At 38.8% G+C, this 2046-nt stretch overlaps 1 protein-coding gene across 1 annotated transcript; it reads right to left on the reverse strand.

Moving 5' to 3' along the window:
• Window positions 1-380: 380 nt before the first annotated feature.
• Window positions 381-1355, reverse strand: LOC145112128 (uncharacterized). The gene has a single exon (XM_079048336.1). It carries the CDS (start codon window positions 1353-1355, stop codon window positions 381-383), a length of 975 nt encoding a protein of 324 aa, XP_078904462.1.
• Window positions 1356-2046: the final 691 nt, after the last annotated feature.

Below are 2046 nucleotides of genomic sequence, written 5' to 3' on the forward strand. Positions count from 1 at the left end.
CAAATTGTCCACATCATCATCCTAATCACAATTTGGTGTTATAACACCAATGGTGGAAATGGGCAACACCAAATAACATGGGATAACACATACTATTTTCTATTTCTTTTTTTATTTTATTTTTTGATGTTTTTAATTTCTATTATTCTAATTTGTTTTATTTTTTTATTTACTTCATATATTTCTAATTTGTTTTTATTTTTTTAATATATGTCATATATTTATAAAAAAACATATAAATTAATAAAACATAATTTCATTAACTAGAAAATTAAAAATACTATACAAACTCAAAAAAAAAACATTACAAACTAAAAAAAAAACATTGAAAAAAAAACACACGACAGTCCTAATAATAATAATAAAAAAACACCGACAAACTATTCTTCGCCCAAGTATTTGCTTTCGATCTTTGCCTTCATCCTCCGTATCACCTCCGCTCGTCTCGGTGGCAAATTTTCTTCGTTCGTCGTAAGAATCGCTAAATCCTTCGATATCCGATCTTCTTCGGCTTCTTGACGAAGGAATTTCAAATGCTGCCGTTGCAATTCATATCTTTTATTTGCGATTTCCGTGTGCGCGTCGAATTTTTTTTTCATGTCCTCGTTGTCTCGAAGCCGACTTTCATTCTCCTCCGCACGTCGTTGAGCTCTCTTCGCTTTGTCGCGCCCCACCGGTCGTCGTGGCGGAGAGATTTCCTCGATGTCGTCAAACTCGTTCGGGATCTCATCGGTGTCCGCGTTGAGGTCGATGTTCGTGTGTCCGTCGGAAACGTCAACCGAACCCGAACCACGAGACCTCTTCGATTGTTGTTCCGATGATGTTGGCGTTTTCATCCATTTTGGATCTTTCCTCACTATCTCCCATACTTTTTCATACTCAAATACGTGCCCCATTTGCGAGTGATATTCCTCCCTCGCGGCTCTAAACACATCAAAATCATTGGCACCACTTTGACGTTGCGAAGAAAGTTTGTTGTATATGGAATTGAATTTGGTGCACTTCCGGCTAATTTGAGTCCATTTTCCACTAAGCATATCATTATTGCGATATGTGTCACCCTTGTTCAAAATCGTGCGGAATTTGACGATTACGGCATCCCAAAAAGCAACTCTCTTCATATCGTCCCCCATGGTTGGTTGTTTTGAATTACCGCACCAAGTCACCGCCAACGCATGCTCTTCCTCCGGTGTCCACCATGTTGGAGGTGCTTCTGTTTCATCCATCCCGACAACAACCTCTTTCCCTTTCTTTTTTGGTCTCCCTTTTTTTCCCGATGCTATCTGACTACCGCCAACTTGCGTCTCGACAACGGGTTCTTGCGTGGGTGTGAGTTGTGTGACGGTTTGGCGCATGGAACCGAATGTGTGAAAAAGGTTTTGTTGTATGTTTGCATTTTGTTGCATAAAATGGTGAGGTAGGGAATTGTATTGGGGGTGAGGCGGTATTGAAAAAATTGCCGGAATATGGAATTTGTGGTGAGTTTTTGGAGTTTAGAAGGTTCATGTATCCCTCGTATCCCGCAAAACCCAATTGAGTGGATGTGTTTGTCTTCGGAGGAGGGGTATTCGGGTTTTGACCATAGTGGGTATTTTGTTTTGAATGAAATAGAGATAGATATAGATAAATAGAGATAGATATAGATAAATAGAGATAGAGAGGTTAGAGTAAAATGATATATATATATATATATATATATATATATATATATATATATATATATATGTTGATATATATAAAGTAAATTGAAGAAGTAATTTTTTTTTTACAATTCCACCGTATACAACAACGGTATTATTACCGTTTTTCAACGGAAAGAAATTGAAACGGTCGAAAATGTACACGTTATGGCTCGTTATCGTGGTAACATCGAATGGCGTAAAGCGCCTTAACGCGAGCCTGAGGTGGTGTTCCTCGTGATGACGGCGTTAAGGGCGTATGCCACGTAAGATAACGCGGCTAACGCGTTGCCCACACCCGTTCGTCTGACAAAAAAATACATTTCAAAATGTCATTCCGAATTCCGGACCAACATTCCGAATTCCA

The sequence above is a fragment of the Lactuca virosa genome, chromosome 5, assembly GCF_052849685.1.
Source record: "Lactuca virosa cultivar CGN04683 chromosome 5, Lactuca_virosa_CGN04683_v6, whole genome shotgun sequence".
Lineage (NCBI taxonomy): Eukaryota > Viridiplantae > Streptophyta > Magnoliopsida > Asterales > Asteraceae > Lactuca > Lactuca virosa.

Bases quoted from the DNA above. Each gene is read 5' to 3' on its own strand.
- LOC145112128 (XM_079048336.1), bottom strand. From the start codon at position 1,355: ATGCGCCAAACCGTCACACAACTCACACCCACGCAAGAACCCGTTGTC.